General features: G+C 43.8%; 3 protein-coding genes across 3 annotated transcripts; all 3 read left to right on the plus strand.

The window, feature by feature from the left end:
• The first annotated feature begins 476 nt into the window (after positions 1-476).
• On the plus strand, positions 477-5500 carry LOC133124381 (cornifelin homolog). The gene is made up of 4 exons (XM_061235537.1): positions 477-664; positions 1124-1240; positions 3253-3419; positions 4291-5500. The coding sequence occupies exons 2-4, from the start codon at positions 1132-1134 to the stop codon at positions 4495-4497; spliced, it is 483 nt and encodes a 160-aa protein (XP_061091521.1). The 5' UTR covers positions 477-664; positions 1124-1131; the 3' UTR covers positions 4498-5500.
• Positions 5501-11219: 5719 nt separating this feature from the next.
• ugt5g1 (UDP glucuronosyltransferase 5 family, polypeptide G1) lies at positions 11220-15652 on the plus strand. The gene is made up of 2 exons (XM_061235508.1): positions 11220-11262; positions 13983-15652. The coding sequence occupies exon 2, from the start codon at positions 13994-13996 to the stop codon at positions 15584-15586; it is 1593 nt and encodes a 530-aa protein (XP_061091492.1). The 5' UTR covers positions 11220-11262; positions 13983-13993; the 3' UTR covers positions 15587-15652.
• A 20-nt stretch (positions 15653-15672) lies between these two features.
• si:dkey-165a24.9 (probable G-protein coupled receptor 132) lies at positions 15673-18497 on the plus strand. The gene is made up of 4 exons (XM_061235511.1): positions 15673-15730; positions 16178-16423; positions 16891-17497; positions 17975-18497. The coding sequence occupies exons 3-4, from the start codon at positions 16920-16922 to the stop codon at positions 18354-18356; spliced, it is 960 nt and encodes a 319-aa protein (XP_061091495.1). The 5' UTR covers positions 15673-15730; positions 16178-16423; positions 16891-16919; the 3' UTR covers positions 18357-18497.
• The last annotated feature ends 8007 nt before the right edge of the window (positions 18498-26504 follow it).

The raw sequence follows: 26504 nt of genomic DNA on the forward strand, positions 1-26504 counted from the left end.
GGGCAACCTGTGGTGGCCGAACAAAGAGGCCTGGCAGGTGTGTAGGGTCTGATGATCTTTTGGAGGTGAGCTGGGGCTGACCCATTAACTGCTTGCAAGGCTAGCACTAATGTTTTGAATTTGATGCGAGCCATGACAGGCAGCCAGTGGAGGGAAGTAAGCAGGGGAGTGATGTGAGAGTGTTTGGGAAGGTTGAAGCTGGTACATCAAGGAGAGTGCGCCCCACAACACTGCCATCAACACCAAGCTGATGGAGGACGAGGTGGACCTCAGTTTCTATGTGAAGATGCTGCAGCGGACACTCGAGTATCGGCACAAAGGGCCGGTGATGCGCTTCCTGTACGAGCAGATGGAGATGGGCTCCATGCAGTCCCTGGGACACGGTATCTGCACCAAGATGGCCGCCCTCATGCTGGACGATTCTGAAAGGTAGTAAGTGGGTGGTAGCAAACCGCAGCCCTTGACATTTGAAACTTCATAAACTGAGGTGCATTTACACTTCCTGTAGCTCACACATACACAGCGAGGCACAGGGGAAGTGAAGAAATCTGTTAATTACAGAGGATTTTGACAAACTGTTTGCTCTGTGTGACCCTCTCTTCGGTTCATCTTTCACTTTAAAATCATTAGGCATTGTCAGAGCAAGACGAAACTGAGGAGAGAGGTAGGTGCCGGGTCAAATGTTTTCCTTATAGAGAATCGGGTTTAGGTTGTTGTGCATGATACATGCAACACACATTTTACACACATCATCTACAGTGATTTACTAATTATACAGCATTGGGCCAAACTGAGAAAAATATCATTGCAATTTTTCATTTGTGTAATCTCCCAGTGTCATTAATAACCTCTGCAAACAACCTTTACTGAACTACTCATCATTTGCTTTGCAGTAGTTGTGAGAATCTTTAGAACAACATCTTTCCGGCAGGTTTGGCTCAAATGTATGTTTTTAATGGAAGTTTTGTCCATAAGGGCACAGAAAACAATAATTGACAAAGTACATTTCATAATGATTAAAAGATATGAATATGTGAATTAAAGCTCAACTTGAGCACTGCCTATGACATTGTTATTGACGAGTGGACAATTTAAACCTCACTGTTTATCTCTCCAACTGCAGTGAACACTATGGCAACTAATGTGGTAATGCAGCAATCACAGGTGCCATCTGTGTGGGCTGGGCAGTCGAATGGCTGGAACACAGGAATCTGTGCATGCTTTGATGACATGTCTATCTGTGAGTCTTTCTACAGTACCTCTGTGTGACTAGCTGTGAATCGCCCTACCTGTTTGTGGCTGACTGTTTGTCTTGTCAGTTTCTGGCTGTGTAGGACTGTCTGTTTGCCTGTGAGTCTGCCTGGCTGTGTAGGACTGTCTGTTTGCCTGTGAGTCTGTCTGGCTGTGTGGATAAATTCCGCACGGATAATTAGGAAGTATTTTTTAACACAGCAAGTGGTCGCCGTGTGGAATAGCTTGCCAGGACATGTCGTGGAGTTAATGCAGAAGAGAACCGTGGATTAGATATATCTTTAATTCTTTATTTCTTAAAGGGTGTGTGTTTATCTGCGACTGAATTAAAAATGATGGTAAAATGTCTCAACGCTAGTTCAATGTCGGGGTTAAAAGAGGTCATATAAAAATTGTTGTTTACGTCTCAAATACATGCGACGGGCAATGGTCACTTGCGTCTAGAGAGAAGACTGTTCCATGTAGGGATTTATGTGGCTTGTCAATTAAAATGATGTCGATCAGAGATGATTTTTTAAAATTAGGTCGCGTAGGTTCGGTGATGAGCTGCGTCAAGTTGAAATAATTACAAGTGTCCTTGAGTGTGTCTGAAGCACAAGTCAGCCACTCTAGATTAAAATCACCCATTATAATTAGTTAATAACGGGCATATTCCGATAAGATCATTGATAAGGTATCGATGGCGCAGCGGGGTGCTGAGGACGGGCGGTACACTGCTGAGACTAGTAATGGTACTCCACCTAGATCTATCGTTACGATAAAACACTCGAACTGGTCTGGGACTGATTTTGAGAAAATAATGTAAGATACCACAGTAGATTTACTGTGCTAGAACACCTCCTCCATTTTTAATTCTATCACATATGAATAACTTATAACCTTCAAGTGCAACTTCGGTATCAGGATTTTATTTTATTTTATTTATTTATTTATTTATTTATTTATTTATTTATTTATTTATTTATTTATTTATTTATTTATTTATTTATTTTTGTTAAGCCAGGATTCAGTGATTATAGAAATATCCTGGTTGCGCGGTAAAACCCATATCTGGATGAAGTCAATTTTATTTACCATATTTCTAGAGTTAAAACAGAGCAGGCCCAGTCCTCTGTTGCGCGATGTAAAATCTGAGGGGGTGGAAATTAAGACCTTGTTGTTGTTCAGATCATTTACATGCACAGACTCATCACCATTCTCACTTGCGTGCCAGGCCGACAGTTTCCACTGATATAAAAAATGACGCCCTTTGGTCAATGACGTGATTTAGGTAAAATGTGATGGCTAATGGTTGCAGGTATTATTTTTGTCGGCCTGAAATCAAGAAAGGTGGGAGTTCCAGACATTTCAAGGGGGGTTCGTATTGCAGGTACCCCTGGGGGTCATGTGTTAAAACAGCAGTTATGGAGTGTACTAGGAGCAGTTTGGCTCACAACTTGTCAGCTTTGAGCTGGTACGGATAACATAGCAAGTTCAATATAATACGCAAGGAGATCTATACCTGCCTTATTCAGGTGTCGACCATCCATGCCGAACAGGTGCCTGTTATTCCAAGATCCAGTGAAGTTGTCAGCATAAGGGACGTTGAGACCACTGCAATACCCTTTGAGCCAGATGTGCAGTTGTGCGGCTGAAATCCATATTTCCGAAAGATACCATGGAATGGAATGGGCCCACTGACCACGCACTGTAACGGGCTGTCCAGGGCTGAATAATAGGAGTGGAGTGAAAGGAGAGAACATAAAAAAGGGAAAAACAAATTGAAGGGCCCGGATGTGACAGGTTGGGGAGTTGTCAGAAGTAAAAATCAACCGAAAAAGAGAGGGAGGGGGAGTCGGTGGAAATAACATTTTACACCTTGAACGTTTATGGCACTAAATGACTGAATAGACCACTTTTCCAGCAGCCAGGTCTAGTATAAATACTAACAGTGCCACTGTGTAGCTGCCACAGCAATGCTGAGGGAGCACCATGTGTTAGCTGAACTTCTATCTCCCACAGGCTGCTTGGGATTCTGGTGCCCTTGCATTTTGCCCTGCAAGACGAGCGCAGACTTCGGAGAATGCTGCTGCCTCCCCCTGCTGGACTCCATGTGCACAATACCCATGTGTGTACCCCCCGTGGCCTTAGCCATGAGGGTTGGGGCACGCAACAGATACAACATCCAGGTACTCAATTATGGGAGGTGTTGGGTGGAGGGCTGCTCTCAGAGATACAGGTATACCTCGATTTACGAAGGGGTTACGTTCCTGAGGAATTGTTCGTAAACCGAAATTTCGTAAACGAAACAGCATTCATCATTGATTCAATAGGGATAGGTTCCGGGCAGTTGATAACGATAAAACCTTCTTTAAAAAAAAAAAATCTTTACGCCTGTTTTCATTCATTGGTAAACCATCGGAACATCTGCGTGGTTATTAAATTAAAGCACTGGCTGAAACTGCAATGGCAACTCCGTTTAAAAAACACATTTTGAGTTAGTAATCAAAACATGGCTGCCAACGTTGTGTGAAAATTTAAACATCTGCCTAGCGAACTAGTTGACCAATACACGGGCAGATTTAATGTTCGGTTTCTAAATGAAGTCTACTTCTCTTCCATGCTTAAATGTAATATCCATTTTCATATCGAGGTGACTTTCGCTTTTTGGCTGAAGTAACTGTTAAATTGAGTAAATCTCCGAGCTTCGCCCTCCACTTGAGTTTAAACTGGTAAATGTGCAAATGCAAATTAGGCTACTGGAGTGGGAAAGTGAAAACGTTTCATTCTAGTAAAAATATTTCAAGCACTAGAGGGCAGCATTGGGTCTGTTGCAATGTCTGCTGACTTCCAAGTAAAGATCCGTTAAAGTGAACATTCCATTCGTTAAATGAAAAAAAATGTCCCTAAAATGTGGTGTTCCTTGATGTGAAAATTCGTAAATAGAACGTTCGTAAATCGAGGCAAATCCGGAAAACCCCCATTTTCTCTTCTCCACTACAACTTACATTGTACCTATTAATTTGAAAGCATTTGACTGACAGATGTGTCTGCCCACAGGGGAGTATGTGCACAGACTGCTTCACCGCAACCTTCTGCAACACGTGCACCTGGTGCCAGATTGCCCGGGAGATAAAACAGCGCAAACGGAACATGATCGTGGTCAATGCCCAGCCCAGTGTCACTGCACCTCTTGTCATAAATTCCGCAGCCATGCCACCTGGGGCACCTGGGGCACCTGTATTTGCAAATTACTCAGTCCGCTAGCCCCAGCTCCAGGCCCAGAGCCCCTGATCATATGAGTAATCATGTGACTGCCCGATGTGTTTTGCTATTATGCCCTCAATTTTGCATTAAAAAGTACTGCAAAATATGGTGTCTCGGTGGCGCAGCCTCCAGGGCACTGACCGCATGCTCGTTGTGAGCCGCGGCGTCAACGGTTCGAATCCGACCGTCTGGCTATTTGTCGCATGTCTTTCCCTCTCTCTCGCCCCCATTCTTCCTGTCTCTATATACTGTCCAATAAAGCTGAAAAAGGCCTAAAAAATATCTTAAAAAAAAAAAAAAAGTACTGCAAAAATAAACACAAAATTGTATTGAGTTTTTACTGTATTTATTTGAGTATATTGCAATATACACTCAGTGACTGCTTTATTAGGTAGATTTGTGCATGTCTCTGTCATGATCTGTGGTCTGTGAATTAATTTCATTGTTTATTATCGTTTATTTTTGTCATTTATTGTTTGTCATACTCATGTTTGTCTTGACAGTCATGGTATTCCTGTGTTTGTGTCTGCCTTACCATGTGCTTGTGTTTTCTTTGTCCTGAACCCCGCCCTCACCTGCCTCTGTTAGCCACGCCCCCTTCGGTTTATTTACATAATCATTGCCCTGATTGGTTCCCCCTGTTCCTCGTTTTCTCTGCCTTTTAGTTGCCTCCTCTGGTTATTTAAGCTCCCCTTTGTTTGGTGTTCTTTTTCAGATTGTACCAGTATCTGCCTGTAAGGCTGGTGAGAAACGCTGTCAAATTTGTGCTCTGCTTACCTTTGCGCTGTTCTGTTTGTAGAATATTTTTGTTCCACATTCCCTGTAACTTCTGAGCCTTGGATTTTTGTGTTTTACTTGTTCTGATTTTTGGAGAATGTTTTTGTTCCACGTTTCCTGTAACTTCTGAGCTTTGGATTTTTTGTGTTTTACTTTTTATTCCTGTGGTCGGCTGTTCTGCATTGTCTATTTTTGAGGACTTAATAAACCCTGTTTTTGCGCTCCATTTCTGGTCTGCACTTGGATCCTTTACCGGCATCCCCATAACAGTCTCGCTATCAAATAAATTATTTCTTCACACGATGGTGTTTTCCTGAAACTCTCTGAACTCAATCATGGTTTTTTAGATACAGACACATGTCCCGCATGTCCCAACCTGTCTTCAGTTGCACTTTGGTGTACCCACGGACCTACGGGTACCTTGTATGTCTATTTATTTAGAAGTTTATTTCAGGGACAACGTACAAAAAAAACATTAGTCTCCAAAGAGAAAAGATACATTGCACTAGATTATAGCTTTAGCTATTTTACATCTCCATGTCCTCACTACTGGTCATAGACAGCCACAGGTTCTGCTGATTTCTGTTTTTGCCATAATACCAGCAAGGTGAGTGAGGTCAGGTACAGTAACTGTGATCGACTGCTTTCATTAATCAATGAATAGTTGAGTAACAATGAAAGCCTGCACACTCTGCGGCTCTCCAGGGTCAGGAATGAAGACGATGTCACCACTCTGTTTCCACCATGAGACCTGTCTGGATTTAAGCATGTATTTCCGTGGTTACCCTCCAGGGGTCAGGCTGTCTAATAAAAAGAAAAATGCAGCCATATGAAGCAGGGGTGTCTAATCTTACCGGAAAAGGGCTGGTGAGGTTCCTTTTTGTTGTTGTAGCCCAGCACTAAGATGCTAGATTCTACTTAGAGGAATACACCAACATTTTGGGAAATATACCTTTTTTCTAACTTACCCACACTTAGACAAGATGTTTGATTTAATTTTCATTTTTGTGCATTCAAACTCAGTTTCCATGTTAGCATAACGTGTTAGCTTAGCATAAAGACTTGAATCCTATAGGAGTCTCTAGCCTACCTCCTTCAAAGTGAAGAAGATAGACAGTTGGAAGTATAACTGCTAAACACACTTGTGTCCTTCAGTTTTCTGCTGGTTGCGCGTAGTGATCCACGTACCTTCTGAAAGTAGAGCTATTCCTCACTGTCCTCAACCAGTGGATAGGCTACATGTGTGTTCAGCGGGGATGAAAGTCCTCCTATACCTGGATAATTGGCCAGTCTGTGCCATATATAGAGGACACAGCCCATTTGTTGTCCCATGTGACAAAACCTGGTCTCTGTCAACTACAACAAATGCTCACTCTTGAAAGTAACATTCATCAGCAAACACATAGATTCCTGCAAGATGGAGGCTACCTCTTCTCCTCAGCGTTAAAATGCAGCCACTGATTTCCCTCGTTTAGCGAGGGGATGAAGAATTAACCTTCAGCACATACCTCAGATTTATATTCCCCGCTTTATTAAACCAGGTGCATCACATTGAGATGGTTTTCTCTTTTACAAGGGAGCCCTGACCAAGGGAGGAGCAAGCAGAGATTACAACATCAAATTCAGTACATTACAAAAGCACAACACAAATGGCACATTTATACCATCTGAAGTAAAACGGTGAACGGCCATGCTAGCAGCAGCCTCACCTCTCATCCCTCTGCGCCTCCTGCCATTGTGCCTCTTCCAAGTTTGGGTCAGCAGCCTCAACCTGGACTCCAAATGGCAGAGGTCCAAGGCTCAAGGCACACTGCCACTTTGCTCAGAGAATCATTTTTGGCTGCAGGAGTTCCCCTGGGCCTAATCCCCCTGAGGAGGTGACAACAGATGCCTCCCTCACAGGTTGGGACTGCAGTCTGGCAGCACAGGACTGTCAGAGGACTATGGTGCCCCCCTCAAAGGCTGGAAGATATAACATCCTGGAACCCATGAAGAAATGCTTGTGTCTTCTTCTTAATTATAACTCTGCTCGCTGCTGGTACTTCAAATCGCATTCAGGAAAGAAAGAGTCGTTACATGAAATTCAAGGGTGCAAGGCAAGTTCAGCTCTTTATTCGTGGTTCCAGATAATCTGTACGTTCTCTTGAGCTTTCTCCAAACTTGCACAATCTTTATTGGGAATGACACAGTTTTTATGCAGTATCTGAACAAATGGAAGCTAGCTGAAAGGAAGTGCTCCTTTAGATATGATCATTTCTTTTGACAGGTTTCCGGGTTAGGCTAAAGACAAATGGTTATCGGCACCTAGACCTAAAATCAAGGCATTTCAAAGGGAATTTAAATAGAGCGGCGAAACAGGGTGACTGTGGGGACATGCATCTGAAGGTGTGCGAATAGGAGCAGAACTTGCGTGTAAAACATTTTAAATCAGTTATATCTTGAAGCTTGATCTAACCCTCAAACACTTCCTGCAATTGGAGCTAGTATTAGATGCACCGCCCACACCCCGTCCCTCGGCGGCCCTACGAGAGCGACACGCCTTCTTCAAGCCGTCTCGCCACATGCTGGTAACCATGATTCTGCAACACGTGCACCTGGTGCCAGATTGCCCGGGAGATAAAACAGCGCAAACGGAACATGATCGTGGTCAATGCCCAGCCCAGTGTCACTGCACCTCTTGTAATAAATTCCGCAGCCATGCCACCTGGGGCACCTGGGGCACCTGTATTAGCAAATTACTCAGTCCGCTAGCCCCAGCTCCAGGCCCAGAGCCCCTGATCATATGAGTAATCATGTGACTGCCCGATGTGTGTTGCTATTATGCCCTCAATTTTGCATACAAAGTACTGCAAAAATAAAAGAGTTTTTACTGTATTTATTTGAGTATATTGCAATATACACTCAGTGACTGCTTCATTAGGTAGATTTGTGCACGTCTCTCTATCAAATAAATGATTTCTTCACACGATAGTGTTTTCCTGAAACTCTCTGAACTCAATCATAGTTTTTTAGGTACAGACACATGTCCCGCATGTCCCAACCTGTCTTCAGTTGTACTTTGGTGTACCCACGGACCTACGGGTACCTTGTATGTCAGTGGTCCTCACTACTGGTCCTGGACAGCCACAGGTTCTGCTGATTTCTGTTTTTGCCATAATACCAGCAAGGTGAGTGAGGTCAGGTACAGTAACTGTGATCGACTGCTTTCATTAATCAATGAATAGTTGAGTAACAATGAAAGCCTGCACACTCTGCGGCTCTCCAGGGTCAGGAATGAAGACGATGTCACCACTCTGTTTCCACCATGAGACTTGTTGGGATTTAAGCATGTATTTCCGTGGTTACCCTCCAGGGGTCAGGCTGTCTAATAAAAAGAAAAATGCAGCCATATGAAGCAGGGGTGTCTAATCTTACCGGAAAAGGGCTGGTGAGGTTCCTTTTTGTTGTTGTAGCCCAGCACTAAGATGCTAGATTCTACTTAGAGGAATACACCAAAATTTTGGAAAATATACCTTTTTTCTAACTTACCCACACTTAGACAAGATGTTTGATTTAATTTTAATTTTTGTGCATTGACTGGCTCAGTTTCCATGTTAGCATAACGTGTTAGCTTAGCATAAAGACTTGAATCCTATAGGAGTCTCTAGCCTACCTCCTTCAAAGTGAAGAAGATAGACAGTTGGAAGTATAACTGCTAAACACTTGTGTCCTTCAGTTTTCTGCTGGTTGCGCGTAGTGATCCACGTACCTTCTGAAAGTAGAGCTATTCCTCACTGTGCTCAACCAGTGGATAGGCTACATGTGTTTTTCAGCGGGGATGAAAATCCTCCTATACCTGGATAATTGGCCAGTCTGTGCCATATATAGAGGACACAACCCATTTGTTGTCCCATGTGACAAAACCTGGTCTCTGTCAACTACAACAAATGCTCACTCTTGAAAGTAACATTCATCAGCAAACACATAGATTCCTGCAAGATGGAGGCTACCTCTTCTCCTCAGCGTTAAAATGCAGCCACTGATTTCCCTCGTTTAGCGAGGGGATGAAGAATTAACCTTCAGCACATACCTCAGATTTATATTCCCCGCTTTATTAAACCAGGTGCGTCACATTGAGATGGTTTTCTCTTTTACAAGGGAGCCCTGACCAAGGGAGGAGCAAGCAGAGATTACAACATCAAATACAGTACAATACAAAAGCACAACACAAATGGCACATTTATACCATCTGAAGTAAAACGGTGAACGGCCATGCTAGCAGCAGCCTCACCTCTCATCCCTCTGCGCCTCCTGCCATTGTGCCTCTTCCAAGTTTGGGTCAGCAGCCTCAACCTGGACTCCAAATGGCAGAGGTCCAAGGCTCAAGGCACACTGCCACTTTGCTCAGAGAATCATTTTTGGCTGCAGGAGTTCCCCTGGGCCTAATCCCCCTGAGGAGGTGACAACAGATGCCTCCCTCACAGGTTGGGACTGCAGTCTGGCAGCACAGGACTGTCAGAGGACTATGGTGCCCCCCTCAAAGGCTGGAAGATATAACATCCTGGAACCCATGAAGAAATGCTTGTGTCTTCTTCTTAATTATAACTCTGCTCGCTGCTGGTACTTCAAATCGCATTCAGGAAAGAAAGAGTCGTTACACGAAATTCAAGGGTGCAAGGCAAGTTCAGCTCTTTATTCGTGGTTCCAGATAATCTGTACGTTCTCTTGAGCTTTCTCCAAACTTGCACAATCTTTATTGGGAATGACACAGTTTTTATGCAGTATCTGAACAAATGGAAGCTAGCTGAAAGGAAGTGCTCCTTTAGATATGATCATTTCTTTTGACAGGTTTCCGGGTTAGGCTAAAGACAAATGGTTATCGGCACCTAGACCTCAAATCAAGGCATTTCAAAGGGAATTTAAATAGAGCGGCGAAACAGGGTGACTGTGGGGACATGCATCTGAAGGTGTGCGAATAGGAGCAGAACTTGCGTGTAAAACATTTTAAATCAGTTATATCTTGAAGCTTGATCTAACCCTCAAACACTTCCTGCAATTAGAGCTAGTATTAGATGCACCGCCCACACCCCGTCCCTCGGCGGCCCTACGAGAGCGACACGCCTTCTTCAAGCCGTCTCGCCACATGCTGGTAACCATGATTCTGCAACACGTGCACCTGGTGCCAGATTGCCCGGGAGATAAAACGGCGCAAACGGAACATGATCGTGGTCAATGCCCAGCCCAGTGTCACTGCACCTCTTGTAATAAATTCCGCAATCATGCCACCTGGGGCACATGTGGCACCTGTATTAGCAAATTACTCAGTCCGCTAGCCCCAGCTCCTGGCCCAGAGCTCCAGATCATATGAGTAATCATGTGACTGCCCGATGTGTTTTGCTATTATGCCCTCAATTTTGCATACAAAGTACTGCAAAAATAAAAGAGTTTTTACTGTATTTATTTGAGTATATTGCAATATACACTCAGTGACTGCTTCATTAGGTAGATTTGTGCATGTCTCTCTATCAAATAAATGATTTCTTCACACGATAGTGTTTTCCTGAAACTCTCTGAACTCAATCATAGTTTTTTAGGTACAGACACATGTCTCGCATGTCCCAACCTGTCTTCAGTTGCACTTTGGTGTACCCACGGACCTACGGGTACCTTGTATGTCAGTGGTCCTCACTACTGGTCATGGACAGCCACAGGTTCTGCTGATTTCTGTTTTTGCCATAATACCAGCAAGGTGAGTGAGGTCAGGTACAGTAACTGTGATCGACTGCTTTCATTAATCAATGAATAGTTGAGTAACAATGAAAGCCTGCACACTCTGCGGCTCTCCAGGATCAGGAATGAAGACGATGTCACCACTCTGTTTCCACCATGAGACCTGTTGGGATTTAAGCATGTATTTCCGTGGTTACCCTCCAGGGGTCAGCCTGTCTAATAAAAAGAAAAATGCAGCCATATGAAGCAGGGGTGTCTAATCTTACCGGAAAAGGGCTGGTGAGGTTCCTTTTTGTTGTTGTAGCCCAGCACTAAGATGCTAGATTCTACTTAGAGGAATACACCAACATTTTGGGAAATATACCTTTTTTCTAACTTACCCACACTTAGACAAGATGTTTGATTTAATTTTCATTTTTGTGCATTGACTGGCTCAGTTTCCATGTTAGCATAACGTGTTAGCTTAGCATAAAGACTTGAATCCTATAGGAGTCTCTAGCCTACCTCCTTCAAAGTGAAGAAGATAGACAGTTGGAAGTATAACTGCTAACACACTTATGTCCTTCAGTTTTCTGCTGGTTGCGCGTAGTGATCCAAGTACCTTCTGAAAGTAGAGCTATTCCTCACTGTGCTCAACCAGTGGATAGGCTACATGTGTGTTCAGCGGGGATGAAAGTCCTCCTATACCTGGATAATTGGCCAGTCTGTGCCATATATAGAGGACACAACCCATTTGTTGTCCCATGTGACAAAACCTGGTCTCTGTCAACTACAACAAATGCTCACTCTTGAAAGTAACATTCATCAGCAAACACATAGATTCCTGCAAGATGGAGGCTACCTCTTCTCCTCAGCGTTAAAATGCAGCCACTGATTTCCTTCGTTTAGCGAGGGGATGAAGAATTAACCTTCAGCACATACCTCAGATTTATATTCCCCGCTTTATTAAACCAGGTGCATCACATTGAGATGGTTTTCTCTTTTACAAGGGAGCCCTGACCAAGGGAGGAGCAAGCAGAGATTACAACATCAAATTCAGTACAATACAAAAGCACAACACAAATGGCACATTTATAACATCTGAAGTAAAACGGTGAACAGCCATGCTAGCAGCAGCCTCACCTCTCATCCCTCGGCGCCTCCTGCCATTGTGCCTCTTCCAAGTTTGGGTCAGCAGCCTCAACCTGGACTCCAAATGGCAGAGGTCCAAGGCACAAGGCACACTGCCACTTTGCTCAGAGAATCATTTTTGGCTGCAGGAGTTCCCCTGGGCCTAATCCCCCTGAGGAGGTGACAACAGATGCCTCCCTCACAGGTTGGGACTGCAGTCTGGCAGCAAAGGACTGTCAGAGGACTATGGTGCCCCCCTCAAAGGCTGGAAGATATAACATCCTGGAACCCATGAAGAAATGCTTGTGTCTTCTTCTTAATTATAACTCTGTTCGCTGCTGGTACTTCAAATCGCATTCAGAAAAGAAAGAGTCGTTACACAAAATTCGAGGGTACAAGGCAAGTTCAGCTCTTTATTCGTGGTTCCAGATAATCTGTACGTTCTCTTGAGCTTTCTCCAAACTTGCACAGTTTTTATGCAGTATCCGAACAAATGGAAGCTAGCTGAAAGGAAGTGCTCCTTTAGATATGATAATTTCTTTTGACAGGTTTCCGGGTTAGGCTAAAGACAAATGGTTATCGGCACCTAGACCTCAAATCAAGGCATTTCAAAGGGAATTTAAATAGAGTGGGGAAAAAGGGTGACTGTGGGGACATGCATTTGAAGGTGTGCGAATAGGAGCAGAACTTGCGTGTAAAACATTTTAAATCAGTTATATCTTGAAGCTTGATCTAACCCTCAAACACTTCCTGCAATTAGAGCTAGTATTAGATACACCGCCCGCACCCCGTCCCTCGGCGGCCCTACGAGAGCAACACGCCTTCTTCAAGCCGTCTCGCCACATGCTGGTAACCGTGATTCCGAGGCGCCCGAGGTGCTTTTTTTTTGTGCGGCGATTGACTAACCCTGCCAAATCCCTCCCCCTGGAGCAGCGAGCCAATTATGCTGCTCCACGTGAGCCGGCCAAACTTGGCTTTTGGCAGGGACAAACGTGTGCTTTTGATTAAAAATTACATTTATATCATCTCTCCCAAACCCAGATCTCCACTGTAGTAGCCAATCGTCTCCTCTTGCCCCCTCTCCTCCTTCAGTTGGATCACAGAGCATAAGAGTTCAGTGTATTGATCGGATACAGCACAGAAACAAAAAGGCCATGCCCAGAAGAGGCCCGGGGAGTTTTTAGAACAGACATGCAAAGTATTGGGCAGACACAGGATGCCAGTGTATCATAGTAATGACTGAGCATGTTTGTGAGTTTATAAGTATAAAATGAGAAAATGGTAAACAGCATAGAGGCTTATAGGAGGTTGTAACAAGCTTTGTTTTTGTGAATTATCAACCTATGACTTCTGCCAATGTTGTGAGTTGGGTGTGTTCTGACCAAAGGTGACAATACTTGCTGGTCTGTTTGCTGTACAAAATCCAGTGCCTTTGAAAGAAGCCATGTAAGTGACAGGGTGTTTTTTTCAAACAAACAGCATATATTAGAAGTAATGCGCCTGTGTGGTTAACTCAATGATCTGGAGGCTTGTATGCACACTGGAAATTATTTATTCTTTTTTGTCAGGTGAATATGTTATACACATGTAAGACACAGAGAGGCATACATACTGCACACATACTGATCACTTGCTAAGGTTTGATCAAAGTCACTTACTTTCGTTGTTTCTGTTGCAGTTTTAGTGGGCTGGTTGAATAGAAAGACCTCTCTGCACAGAATTTCCCTTTTCTGAACTTTTTTTTTTACACAGCTCCTCCTCCTTCTTTTTTTTCATCCGCTACCTCACTAACTTCCTTAAAGTGGCAGTACCCACTTACGAAAACAGCAGTTTTCCTGTCGTAGATGATTTTTGTTGTTGTTGTTGTTGTTTGTTTTTGTATTTTCCAGCTGAGTAAGAAATGGTCGAGTGCACAAGGGCCTTTCTGCTGACTGCTGTCCGCTGGTTGCTCCTACTACATGGCAGTTGCCATGGCAGCAAGATCCTGGTGGTTCCTGTGGACGGGAGCCACTGGGTGAACATGGACATCCTGCTGAAGGAGCTGCATTCCAGGGGCCACCAGCTGACCGTCATCCGCTCAGCCAGCAGCTGGTACATCAAGGAGAGCGCAGCCCACTACACCGCCATCAACGCCAAGCTGATGGAGGACGAGGTGGACCTCAGTTTCTATGCGAAGATGCTGCAGCGGACGCTCGAATATCGGCGGAAAGGGCCGGTGATGCGCTTCCTGTACGAGCAGATGGAGATGGGCTCCATGCAGTCCCTGGGACACGGTATCTGCGCCAAGATGGCCGCCCTCATGCTGGACGATTCTGCCTTCATGTCTGGACTGAGAGACGCGAGCTACGACCTGGTCCTCACTGACCCAGGCCTGCCCTTTGGCGTGTTCCTCGCCCACTATCTTGACCTGCCCATGGTCTACAACGTGCGCTGGGTCAACACTGGAGAGAGCCACTTCGTCATGGCCCCCTCCCCGATCTCCTACATCCCTGTGAGCTGCTCCGAGCTGGGGGACAGGATGGACTTTCTGCAGAGGATGCAGAACCTGCTGCGCTACGTGGCAAACTTCCTCCAGGAGCGCTTCATCATCCTCCCCTGCTACCAGGAGGTCATCCGCCGCCACTTCCCGCACGCCACCGACCTGCTCTCCATGCAGCGCTCCGCGGACCTGTGGCTGGTGCGGGCCGATTTTGTCTTCGAGTTCCCGCGGCCCACCATGCCCAACGTGGTGTACGTGGGGGGGTTCCAGTGCCGGCCGGCCGGGCCTCTCCCCGGCCGGCTGGAAGAGTTTATGCGGAGCTCCGGGGAGCACGGGGTGGTGCTCATGTCCCTGGGCACGCTCATCTCCGCCCTCCCGATGGAGATCAGCGAGAAGATAGCCGCCGCCTTCGCCCGACTCCCACAGAAGGTGATCTGGAGGTACGTGGGAGAGAAGCCCTCTACCCTGGGCAACAACACCCTTCTGCTGGACTGGATCCCCCAGAACGACCTGCTGGGCCACCCCAAGACCCGCGTCTTTGTAGCTCATGGGGGCACCAATGGACTCTACGAGGCCATCTACCACGGGGTCCCTGTGGTGGGTATGCCTCTGCTCTTTGACCAGTTCGACAACGTCCTCCGGCTGCAGGTCCGAGGGGCGGCTAGGGTTTTGGAGGTGGCCACGCTCACCACAGAGGAGGTGCTGGGGGCGCTGGAGAACGTCCTGGGGAACCCCTCGTACCGCGACAGCATGCAGAGGCTGTCCCGCCTGCACCGCGACCGACCCGTCTCCCCGCTAGACAGCGCCACCTTCTGGACGGAGTACGTCATCAGAAACAAGGGGGCCGCCCACCTTCGCAGCGAGGCCTTCGGCCTGCCCTGGTACGCCTACCACGGCCTGGATGTGGCAGTGCTGCTCCTGGCCCTCGCTGCTACCTCAGGCTGGGCCTGTGTGTGTGTCTGCAGGAGGATGTGCTGCAAGACCTGCCTGAACCGCAAGAGGAAGACGGTCTGAAAAAGAGAGGCGCCTTTCCTGTGCAATGAAAAAGCATGCATTTGAAGACGCACGGCACACACGCTTCAGTGCTGATAACACCCCAGACAGAACAGCCTGCTATGGTTTTTCTTAGTATCACCAGATCAAGCCGCAGATAAAATGGTAAATTTTTTCATGTAATTAAATATGCATGATACTATTCCAGCATAATCACAATGTTGTAACAGCATTTGTACTATATGTTCTCGGGCATTATTAGCTATTCTGTAAACCTTTTTCACAGTCTGTGTTGTGAATTAATTACCCGAAGATGATTTTAATAAAATGAATGTAGAAGAAATGCAAATAAAGAAATTTGTGAGGTCAGACAAAATTCTTTCAAAATTCTTCATTCTGAGTGTGAATTGATACTTAATTATTGAGTGTGCAACAACTGCGCCAGAGCTACCAAAAACAACCATAAACCTTCCAGCTAAAGGAGTTAGTTCAGGTCTTTAGCTGGTACCACCCACTAGATGCACTGATACGTGGTAAGTGGGCGGTACCAAGCCGCAGCCCTTGATATTGGAAACTTGCTGACTTCCTAATGTGCATTAACACTTCCTGCAGCTTGCAGGTACAGGGGAAGTGAAGAAAGCTATTTATTGCAGAGGATTTGTACAAACTGTTTGCTCTGTGTGATGTCCTACATTTGGCACCGAGTCAGTCCTGTGAGTCAGTCCTGAGTGTGGGTCAACGAGAGCTCAGCTCCTCAGTTCTCGTCGTCACACGGAACACTGACCTCATCCATCAGACGGGAAGACTTGAACACAGTCCTGAATAGTGGCATTGTTGTGCATGGTAATTTGAGAATAGGTGAGTGTTGAATACTGGTAATTTTCCAGTAGATATTCACTTTTATTTTGTTTCTTTCAGCCTGAGAAATTATATTAAAAGTTTAATTGTTAAAGTGATGAAAAACATTTTCAAAGATGTTATGTATTTTACTTAAAATATCGATTATCCCTTGTCACTTGTAGGTTTCAGCACCATAGAGAATATATTGTTCTTCAGATTAAAATAGACTCATGTTCCCTTCAGGGGACAGAACTGAATTGCCAGGTCATAGGAGGACATAGAGAGTAAGGCATTTGTGATTCGTTCAGAGACTGCGTCAGTCTCTGAGACACTGAGCTGATGTGTAAAATTCTTCCCAAATCTTTCATTTGAAAAATACTGAAGTCGCATTTTACTTTATTTACTTATTTTTTATTTTTTATGAGAGTGCAGGTGTATCATCCTTCCCAAGATTCATGTGATGCTCTGTTTGTTTTTTTCCTCAGGGCCTTATCTGCGGAAATAAATAACTGTGATGGCCAAGGAGAGTTGTAACATGACAGTTGATGCGGACATACAGGGCCTAACCTGCGTCTACAGCCTGTCCTTCTCCCTGGGGCTGCCAGCCAATCTGCTGTCCCTGTGGGGATTGTACCAACTGGGGTTTTCTGGCGGGGGCGTTCAGCTGGTCTATCTCCTCAACCTGTTGCTGTCTGACCTGCTGCAGCTCCTCACCCTACCCGTGTGGATCATGTACCTACAGGGACATCACCGCTGGTCCTACACCTCGGCTGCCTGTAACGTCGTGGGCTACCTGTTCTACGTCAACCTGTACGCCAGCGTGGCCTTCCTTTGCCTCATTGCCATCGACCGTTACCTCGCCATCGTTCGTCCGCTGGGGAGCCGACGGGTCCGCACCCTCCGGGTTGCATTCTTCACCAGCCTGGCTGTCTGGACCGTGGCCATCCTCTTCTGCCTCAGTGGGCTGTACCCTTCTGTGTTCCAAACAGATACCCGGCACTGTCTGGAGAAGTACCCTGTCAGCGCCAGATATGCCAGCTTCAAGATCGCCACCATTATAGTGGGCTTTCTGCTGCCTTGTGCTATATTGTGGTAGGTGTGTGTGTGTGTGTGTGTGTTGTGTGCGTTGTGTGTGTAGACTCAGTGGCCACTTTATTAGGTGGACCGGTACACCATCTTGTTAATGCAAATATTTAATCAGCCAGTCATGAGGCAGCAACTAAATGCATAAAGGCATGCAGATGAGGTCAAGAGGTTCAGCTGTTTTGCAGATTGAACATACCAGATTTGGGCAGGAATATACCGTGTTGTGTGTAAATATTTGGACAGGGACTCCAGCACATTTGATTTGGACTTGAAATTAAACAATGAATATAAGGTTAGACAGACACTCAGACAGTCAACTATAATTTAAGGGTATTTTCGTCCATTTTGAGTGAGGAAGTACAACCATTATTGTGCATAACCCCCCCATAATAAATAAATAGCGAAAATAGCGAGTTATATTTTCTGCTCTCTTTCTGTGTTCTTCCAATCCAATCTCTCCCTCACTCTCTCCTTCCCTCATAGGTACACCTCCGCTTGCATCTTCGCGGCCCTCAAAAACTCGCCCTCCACCTCCGACCACGAAAGGCGCAAGATCAAGGGCACGCTTATCATCATCACCATCATTTTCATCATCGTCTTCGGCCCTTACCATCTGGTTGGCGCCTACAAGTTTGTGGCGTTCTTCCAGACCAAAGACCGCTGCAGCCTGGAGCAGTCGCTCTTCCTCACCTACCGCCTGTGCTACGGTCTGACCAGCCTCAACAATTTGCTGGACCCGTTCTTTTACATCTTCCTGAGCAATAACATCAGGAAGGAGCTGAAGTCTTTGTGGTGCCTAAGGAAAGGCTCCAGCCAAAGCAATTCAGGCCGAGATCTTTGCCTTGAACTTAACGACTGCCATTAACTGAGAGTGGCTTCAGCAGTAGTCCACTCAGTGCAAGGGTGTAATAATAATAATAATAATAGTGGCAGCCTGTAACCTAGTCACAAAGGTACATGACTGGGACCCAGAAGGCTAGTGGCTCAAGCCCTGGTGTAGCCACGATAAGATTAACTTCACATTGCTCTAGGGGGGATTGTCCCCTGCTTAAGTCTATTCAACTGTAAGTGGCTGAATAGATAAAAGTGTCAGCTAAATAACACATTTTTATTTATTTTTTAAAATTATTTTTATACATATATATTTTTTTATAATAATAGTAATTGTATAACATAAATATGAGAACGGGCCATTCAGCCCAACAATGCTGACCCTTTACCTACAAACTAGGTGTAGCACCGTATCAAGCCTGGTTTTGAGAGATTCCAGAGATTTTGGTTCTACTACATGACCTGGCAAGTTATTCCACACAGCGACAGAATACTTCCTAATGTCTGCCTGGAATTTTGCATGTTCATTTCCATTCCTGCTCCCTCGTTCTACTGACAAAACTCAACCGTAAGAATCTAAAGGAATTTTATATCTTATAATAAGACTATTTAGAATATCAGAATCTAAGCATATTATTATAATTATAATTATTTGCCCTTCAACAACAATCAAAGAAAGCTTTAAAAACAAGACATTTCCAGGAAAAAGCTGTATATAAAAGGACATGTAAAAACCCAATAACCATAACTAGAGAAGAGCTACTGCTACAAGATGCTTTTTTTAAACATAAACATTTTCGATGGATCTATCCTCTCTGATTTGAGAAGGTAGTTCCATAGGGGCAGAAAAAAACATATTCACTGTTTTTGTGGACATTGGTGGCTGATATTTTAGTTTAGAGATTGATAATGTATTCGGTTGCGAGGCCATTTAATGCACTCAAATTGACAGGCCCGAGTGCTGGACTGGTCTACTATTAGATCTACAGCTTCTCTTCAGTCTGATGATTTTTATAAAGATAAAGGTGATGGAAGAAATTGCACCTCCTGGTGGCCAAAATTAGTAACAAAAAGCAACTAAGCATGCAATCATTACAGCATGGCTGCAGCTACATACAGCCTATGATGTAGGCTAGTACATTTAGCCAAAAATAAATGCTTGCTGTCGAACCAATAGCCTACGTATTAATTCATTATTACACTCGCTGAATATAATTACACTCATTGAATATACTTTTATTGTTTCTCTATTGCGTTAATACACTGTTTCTCAAATTTGGTCCCTCCTTTTTCATTAAACTTATTAACACAATGCATGTTTGACTCATTATCACTTGCCTTGTATTTGAATTCTTCATTATTTACCAAATGGTTCGTTTTAGTGGGCATGTGTCCACACGTTCACCAATTCGGAGTCGATTGATTCACGCTGGTCTTTAATTTGAACAGTTAAATCATTTTGTTAACTCTTAATGAAACTGTTTGCAATGCAGCACAATAAACACAATGTGAGACTTGTATTCTACATGGCCTGCATACAATGGCTGTATGACTGACATAATGTGCATTAAGAGGGTACAAAAAACACTGAAAAGCAATTCATAAAAAATGAACGTCTTAAAATTCTGGAATTGCAATTGTGGTTGGAACGAAGTGTAGCATACACTGGGGGGCACTGGGCCGAACTCGAGAGCCACTGAATTACTAGGTGGGCCTTTTGTGAAGAACCTCCAGGTTCCTGTAGTGCCTAAGGTTGTGTTTTATGTGCAACATGTAATCTCGGTTCATATTCATTATGAATAGAAATCAATTTTATTCAACATTTTTTTATTAATTACATTACAAGGCATTTAGCAGACGCTCTTATCCAGAGAGACGTACAACGAAGTGCAGATCAAACACAAGTACAAGTGCGAAGAGGACCTGAGAGGACAGTACAGATCCGAGTCCTATTGTAACCATACAGATACAATCGGAACCCTTGATTAATGAAATATAAAAAAGACAAACATTTTAATAAGTAAATAATAATTATAATAATGTATTTTAAAAAATATATAATAATATTAATAGTAAAATATGTGTTAATAATATTAACACAAATAATAATATTAATAGTAATAATAATAGTACCTCACAACAATTACAAGGAAATAAAGAATAAATAAAAAGTAAAAAAAGAAGAAGAAATACTTTTACTTGACCACCCGCCCAGCACTATCCACAGTCTTCCATGCAGGACGGAGAGCATAGCCCTGCATATTTTGTGTCAGGGTAAAATCCCCTGCACACTCCCCTTCGTCAATCACCAAAAAAACCTACTCGACTTCACTCGACTGAAACAGATTTCGCTCATTTCGCCTCTGCCAGGACAGGAAGCCACCTGTCAAATGTCAGGAGTAGGCTGGTCTATAGTCATTTAGGTATACACAACGTGAAAAATGAAGCAAATACACATGGGTTGTCAGTCAGTTTTTCTATTTGTATTATGTGTATACTTAGCGCGCTACAGTGCCGGTTAGCAAGCTAGCTGCCTAGCCAACCACAACTTTTAGCGCAGCATTTGTCTACTTAGCGGTTTAGCTAGATAGGCAGATATACCTCTTCACGTAAAATTAGCGCGCTACAGTGCCGGTTAGCAAGCTAGCTGCCTAGCCAACTACAACTTTTAGCGCAGCATTTGTCTACTTAGCTGTCTAGTTAGATAGGCAGCTATACTTCTTAACGTAAAATGCGTTACAGAGCCGGTTTATAGCTAGCTGCCAAGCCAACCACAACGTTTAACGCAGCATTTGCATTTTGGATTCACCTGTCAGAAAATCCAATAGCCAGGCATATTTTGTCCCTCTGTAGTTGCTGCTACCTTAGTATGACACCCCCCACGTACCAGGCTTGAGAATACGAGAGCCGTTGCTTGAGCGTATGAGACTGAGAGAGGAGGCTCCAGGCTGCAGCCTTACCCCACATTCTGCAAGCGACTAGATGACAATGTAGATCAGACGCAGCTGCTGGCCAGAATTTTTGGTGAAAGAAGCCCACCATCACCCTTCGAGAAAATCAAACCCGTTAGTGCCATGCTTTACCCGTTGACCTAGGCCGTTTTGAAGTGATAAAACTGACCACATCACACAGCCATATATATGCAGCCTGTTAAACGGGTTTAACAATCACAATCAATTCACAATCAATCAATCATTGAACCACCTTCTCTTAAATAATGAACACAAAACAGAATACAATTAAAGGGAGTCATATACTCTGCTCACTATCGATCACCTATGAATATCCAATAGATAAACAAAATAATGTAACATTGTAATCAGGCGTTATATTGTAAAAAAAAAAATTTTTTTTAAAGCAAACAACTGAGGGGGCACATATTGCACTTAACTGTGTACTGCAGTTGAGTGAAGATGGTTGAGATGGACTTCCTACCATTTCTAACAGGATGACACCATACGTTTCAGATCGTTATGCTGAAAAAGTTGTTGGTACTTCAATGGTACAGAGGATGCTGATATGAAGTACCAGACACTTGTCATCTTTCTCGGGCATGTTGTAAGATCAACATGTTAAACCATCCAATTTTTTAGTTTGAAAAAGTTAGTTTGCTATTATGTTTTTTGTTTGTTTGTTTTTTTGATTGGACTGGCTAATACAATAGATGAAGAATACATGGATATTGAGGTTACATTTATGCATCCATATCATATTTTTGGCCCAAGAAAGATGACCTGAGAAAATGTTTTAGACATTGGTTGTTGGAAACAATATTCACAGAATTTTATCTGAATTCTACCCAGAGCAAATTTAGATGGCCTGAATTAGCAATGTAATGATATGCCTATAAAATAAAGTTCCTGGGATGCTTATCTAACCGGTTTCTACATATTTGTGATAAGGATTATAAAGAGATGCATGGTGTCATCCTGATACAAATGGTTAATCTAACTCACCACTGACCTGTAGGGATGGAGATCATTAAGATGTTATCCATTATTTATATGCCATTATTGATTCCGCTTTCTGATGAGATTTTTTATTGATTCTCTTATTAATACTTTTTTGTATTTTATGGAAAGAAGACTAATTTTAGAACAGAATTGCCATAGCTTTTATTTCCCAAAAACTATTTTTCTGCAGCAGCAATAGGCTACTCCTTCCTACAGAACAAATGAGTGGATATTGCCAAACATAAATATATAATAATAAAAAAGATAATTTGTTTTTTGGTCTAACCGTTTTTTCTGGTTCTTTCCGACTTATATCCTTCTACAGTCTTTAACTTGGCCGTCATCATGTTTCATACACTGGTCGGGTTGCTTTTATTTTTCTATCCTATACGATTCTTTTTAAACGATACAACCAGTCTTTAAAAAGCACGCCAAGAAATACCTTGTAATCGCCGGTAACAAGCCACGTAAACATTCCATCAGCTGTGCGGGTGAGGTACACTGTGTCAACAGTTTCAACGGGAAATGTTACTTAAAATATGCGGTGTTAAGTCACGAACATATTAAAAAAGTAAATATTAATATTAACAAAACTATGTCCACTGAAGGCGATCGAGAAAATGTCAGAAGTGGGAATCGTATAATTATTAAATAGCCTGTAGACGGGATAGGGAAATAAATAAATAAATAAAGTTAAATTCGCTTACCTACAGTCCGTGATATAAACGTTTACCAAGCTATCATGGAAAGACTAGGGGAGTAAGGTGAACAGAACAGCAAGTTACCTCAAAAATAAAATGGATGAAGAAAACATAGACATGTTACGTAGAATCGCCGTGTTCCAAACACCAAGTTAGCTCACGATGTTACAAACGGTGCAACTTTCATGAGGAATAAATAAGAAATTCGCCTACTTCCAGTGACAGTGTGGTGGCGAAGCTGTTGCTAACGAGAGACTACGAACCGGGCAGTCTCTCGTTAGCAACCTGTCACGCACGTATACAGATCGTTTTATATAGACGCTATTAATTTTTAATTATGACTAACCAGATATAGATTTAATAGAGGCTATCCTGCATAACACTGGTACTAGTAGGTTCAGTATTCCACCGCCGAAAAATGGCATTCTTTTATCGCCTTTTACTAGTATGTGCTCTTTAGACAAGGATGTTTTCACCTTCACTCGTAATCGTAGATGTCATTTTCTTCCAATTCTAAAATCCAAATGAAATGAATGCAGCCGAATTCGTTAATACGAGGCTAACAGCGTCGAGCAAGCTAGCTGAAGTCTTTCTCTAGACTTCGATTGGTCTTGGAATTTCGAAATGCTAGTAATGACAATAATAATAAAAAATCTCAGCTATTTGCAACAATATACACAACACAGACAACGCCTCAACCATTACAATTCTAATAATTTCTATAATAATCACTTCAACTCGATCTTAATTCTCAATACAAGCACGCAAGCGCATTACAACCCAAAAATTAAAAATTGTCCGACTGAGTGCCGACTGAGTTGAACTGTTTGATTGGTTAAACTTAATGTCAATCATCATGTCGAGAACGAGCACAAGAGCGCGCATGATTAGAAGACATTAGTGAAGCATGCTTCACGGGTGGGCTCAAAAACGTGTCATAAACCCACAAATATCCAATCAATGCCTTTTATGCCTTATAAGGTCTCTCATTGAAATATATAGGCCTAGTGAATTAAAAATGCGTTTGCCTCACGAGCGGGGGCGCTGTTTTCCCGGAGCAGGGGAACAGTCATTGTTATGATGTTATGACATTAACGAAATACGTATGTGTTATGTATGATATGCATGTTCTTTTTTTCTTTTTCAGCTTTGGCGAAGCACAGTTTCACCTGTTGTCTTAGAGGAGCCTCCTCTCATGCAGGTTAAAGATAAACTGTTCTGTCTGTTCGAGATCTGTTCCTTTTTCTCTCTCTACATTTCTCTGTTTCACCTCTCCCTCTCTCGAATCAGACCCATGTAAGGCGGAAATTATTAACATCTGGCATTATCACTCAGGGCTGGTCAGCTTGCTGGCTTCCTCTGGTATTGTGGAATATGTGGCTGTGAAGTAAATTAACCCAGGAGCATGCATCATTAACCCCCACTATCTCCGCACCATACGGGCAGGAGCCTGTGGGGGAAGACTCAGGCCTCCAGCCGTCAGAGAGGTTGGGAGGAAATACTTCCTGCTAGGCCCTGACCTTCTCTTGAACCCCCCCTTTATTGCTCTCTTCCTCTTTTACTTAGTCACTAAATGATGTGTACAGCACTGGATGTTTCATGACAAAGTCAGTTTAGATAATATTCATGTTTGGTATTATTCTGATTGTTTCAGTGCGACTGGTGCAATGGTTTTATTTCTGCAACAGCAAACCCTGGACATCATAACCAACCAGGAACCAGAGAGAAACTGTGTGGAGCTCTGCTCCAGTGAAAGCCATGTGCCTCAACCCCCCTGCGTTTCCTGGGGAGGCGTGGCTCCAAATTACAGATGGGTGACCCATTTTTAGGGTTAACATCAAAGGCCAGATTTTGGATTTAAGGACAGTAAACTAAGCAATCTGGGAGGATGCAATCCGTCTCTCCCGTGCACACCGTGCACATAATTTCTACGTACAGGGTGTCTGTAGCCAGACTCCCGTATGTAGCGTTTATTACCAGGTATGACTTTTAAGACTCCGTAATTTGGTTTCCGTTGTAATGTTTTTTGACTTGGAACTAGTATGTAATTACGTATGTAACCTGCCTGGTAAAATAAAATTGTTAAAACTTGATCTGTTTGGTTTTCCTTACTGACACTTAATGTTATACAGGGAATGCGTGGTTTACCCCTTCAAACTGGTCTAGGGAGAATGATTATTTCCACTTACTGTATCACGGCGTATAGCACCCGTAGACCTATGTTGGTAAATCCCTCGCCTCCGCATGGTAGTTCATTCATGTTGAGCACAGCCGTAGCTATGTTGGTCTGCTTAGGTCCCTAGGCTGTAAACAGATATACCCGAGAGTAGCTATTCCTGCGACCTCTGTAATGACTACAGATAGCTAGTCAGTTCGTGAGACGTGCACATAACGCGCGATGTGACATGCGGTGGTACCAGCAGAGGATTGTTCAGCGAGTTCTTCTCAGTACAGGATTCCTATAGCGATCAAGTCAAAATTATAAATAAGACATCCACTAAATGTGGACAACTAATCTAAATTATTATTCTAAAATGGAGTCAGATAAACAAAGGTGAATATATTGGCCCTATTGTGGAGATTCTTGGTCAGCCCGGACCAGTAAAGAGCGGAAGGCAGAGTGGTACTCCTGTCTTTGTATCATGGTTTATTTATTGGCTGATCTAGACTCTCCGCATAGGGGCCACAAATTTTTAACCCTATTAGTATTCTTTCAGCAACACCAGAAGGACGAGCACGCTGATACCTTCATCCATCCATCCATCCATCCATTATCTTAACCCGCTTATCCTGAACAGGGTCGCAGGGGGGCTGGAGCCTATCCCAGCATACATTGGGCGAAAGGCAGGAATACACCCTGGACAGGTCGCCAGTCCATCGCAGGGCACACACACCATTCACTCACACACTCATACCTATGGGCAATTTAGACTCTCCAATCAGCCTAACCTGCATGTCTTTGGACTGTGGGAGGAAACCGGAGTACCCGAAGGAAACCCACGCAGACACGGGGAGAACATGCAAACTCCGCACAGAGAGGCCCCGGCCGACGGGGATTCGAACCCAGGACCTCCTTGCTGTGAGGCGGCAGTGCTACCCACTGCACCATCCGTGCCGCCGCTGATACCTTCAGCCCTCGCTAAATTCCGTCGTTGGGTTAGCGTGGGGTTTTACACCCACACATTAAATAACCTCTAATTACCACAATTTCTTTTTTTTTTTTAGCATTAGCATTTCTATTCTTTTTCAGTCTCCTCACATCACTGCTATTTGGTGTGTGACTTAGCAATGTTCTCTCTGGGGTGTCGAATCCTCCTCCTGTCCCTCAGCTGGAGGGTGCCTATGGATCCTCAGCTGGACACACAGACCGGCAGTGATATGCCTGGACCTCCAGAACATAGAAGGGCAAACTGCTCAGTGTAGGCATGGATGGAGATCCAGGGGGGGACAGAGGCTACACAACACTCACCTATTCCGAAATTACCTCGACTCCACCACCCCCCAACTTCAGGAAAATCGTCAAATGGT

The sequence above is a fragment of the Conger conger genome, chromosome 3 (genome assembly GCF_963514075.1).
Source record: "Conger conger chromosome 3, fConCon1.1, whole genome shotgun sequence".
NCBI classification, from domain to species: domain Eukaryota; kingdom Metazoa; phylum Chordata; class Actinopteri; order Anguilliformes; family Congridae; genus Conger; species Conger conger.